Source organism: Histoplasma capsulatum, genomic scaffold (assembly GCF_000149585.1).
Source record: "Histoplasma capsulatum NAm1 scaffold_2 genomic scaffold, whole genome shotgun sequence".
NCBI classification, from domain to species: domain Eukaryota; kingdom Fungi; phylum Ascomycota; class Eurotiomycetes; order Onygenales; family Ajellomycetaceae; genus Histoplasma; species Histoplasma mississippiense.
Genome location: NW_001813981.1, coordinates 2,891,692 through 2,893,449, shown reverse-complemented (window position 1 = coordinate 2,893,449; position 1,758 = coordinate 2,891,692). Strand labels below are relative to the sequence as shown.

The following is a 1,758-nucleotide window of genomic DNA, read 5'->3' as shown; positions in this document are numbered from 1 at the left end:
TGCATCGAAAAAGCTAGGGAAAAACTCTACTACAGAAGAGGTTTCTGCGCTTTCTAAGGAAGATGAAGACCGTAAGTAGACCCAATCAATTGGATACTAACAAAATTAACCAACTATATCATAGTGATCGCCAATCTAACCACCCGTCTTACTGCTGTCAAAACCCTCGAGTCACGCCTTCACCTCATAAAAGGTTATCTTTCCAGCATCTCCACCCAACAGACACCAAACACCCAAACACAATCCACGGCCACCTCTTTCCCGCAGATCTCCCACTCCATTTTGCGCAACATCCGCTCCTTAATTTCTCACTCGTCCCTCCTAACTCCACAACAGTCCGATACATTCTCAACTGAATCCCTTGCGCAAGCCAACGATGTTGCCTTGGTCGCGCTACTCGGTCAACTAGGCCAGAGTGTGCAGGAAATCCGCGAGTTGGGCAAAAAGTTTACAGTTGTTGATAGAGCTCGGCAACATGCTGAATCAGCGATGGTAATGAGTGGTACGCATTCGAGAATGGATGATTTCCTTCGCCAGCCGATTTGACCGAGAATAGAATAGTCCTTGTCTGTGTCGAAAGGGGTGGCAGTTGGCATAATAGATACGATACCGTGCATGTGTTTCTTTTTGATGATGCCAGAATGTTCATTTTCCTTTGTACCCACAAACCCCGACAGCGAATGTCGTGTCAAGTTTATGTGTCCATGGTGGTATCTAGATATCCTTCGTAACATACCAATGGTGTGATGATGTATTTTGAATCGCTTCATTACTTAGTATGCCGAGTGGTTGCTCCGCACGAATCCTATCAACAACCAAAGAAGCAGAAGACAATGTGGATGTGGAGTCAAGAAGTTGAAAAATGTTAGAGACCAAACTATCCGATATGTTTTCTCAATCCATATTCATCCAGCCTTACTAAGAAGACAAAACGCCGTGAGCAAAACAAATAATGCCATTCCTGCATTACCAAATGCCGTTCTTTTTTCTCCATGTTGAATCTCGTCGACTCAAAATGACGGCCGGCAGTAGGGAATGGTATAAAGAAACAAAAATAAAATGGAAAAATAAAATAATACAAGAGGGAAGAAAATGGGGCCGATACAATTGCGAGGAGACATGATTGTTAAAATTCATGTCCATTTTCTATTCGTATGGCGTAAAAGGGTATTTCGAAGGGGCAAAAGATAACACTCCCAATGTTCCTATAACTATGATCCGAATCCGCCGTATCTCGCTGCAGTCAAATGTAGAGCGGTATGGAGACTTGCTGATCCATCATTTGTTGATTGTAAAGCTTTGGCCCCTATCCCAAACCAGATCATCCCACTTACCGCCGCCAGCTATCTCTAAACTCTCCACGGTCCCTGAACCGAGCACCCCTACCACCTCTTCGGCGACCACGGCTTCCATATTCCGGACCCCTGTCCACGAAATAATCTGTGTCTTCGAAAGTGTATTTGCGCATCTCATCACCTCCTCGTCGAGACGGAGGCTTGGCGCGGTCGAGGCCGGCAAATCGATCAAGGCGCTTCTCCACGACTTCTTGTGGAACGGGGAGATAGTAAAGTTTCGGCTTTGCAGCGGTGGAAAGAAATCTGTCATCAAGGGCTTTAAAACCTTCACCCCCGTACCGTACTGGTGGGGCGGGTGGTGCAACAGGACGACTATCTCGATGTACAGGACCGTGTGTCGCGCGTGGGCCCAACGGCGAGCTGCTCGACCTACGTTTTGATTGAGGTCGCGATTATTGTGGGA

General features: G+C 46.6%; 2 protein-coding genes across 2 annotated transcripts; both read left to right on the top strand.

The window, feature by feature from the left end:
* Window positions 1–62: 62 nt before the first annotated feature.
* HCAG_02926 (predicted protein) lies at window positions 63–546 on the top strand (the record flags this gene model as incomplete). Its single annotated transcript, XM_001542705.1, has 2 exons — window positions 63–71; window positions 337–546. The coding sequence occupies 2 exons, from the start codon at window positions 63–65 to the stop codon at window positions 544–546; spliced, it is 219 nt and encodes a 72-aa protein (XP_001542755.1).
* A 589-nt stretch (window positions 547–1,135) lies between these two features.
* On the top strand, window positions 1,136–1,735 carry HCAG_02925 (predicted protein; the record flags this gene model as incomplete). The annotated part of the gene is made up of 1 exon (XM_001542704.1): window positions 1,136–1,735. One exon carries the CDS (start codon window positions 1,136–1,138, stop codon window positions 1,733–1,735), a length of 600 nt encoding a protein of 199 aa, XP_001542754.1.
* Between the last annotated feature and the right edge of the window lie 23 nt (window positions 1,736–1,758).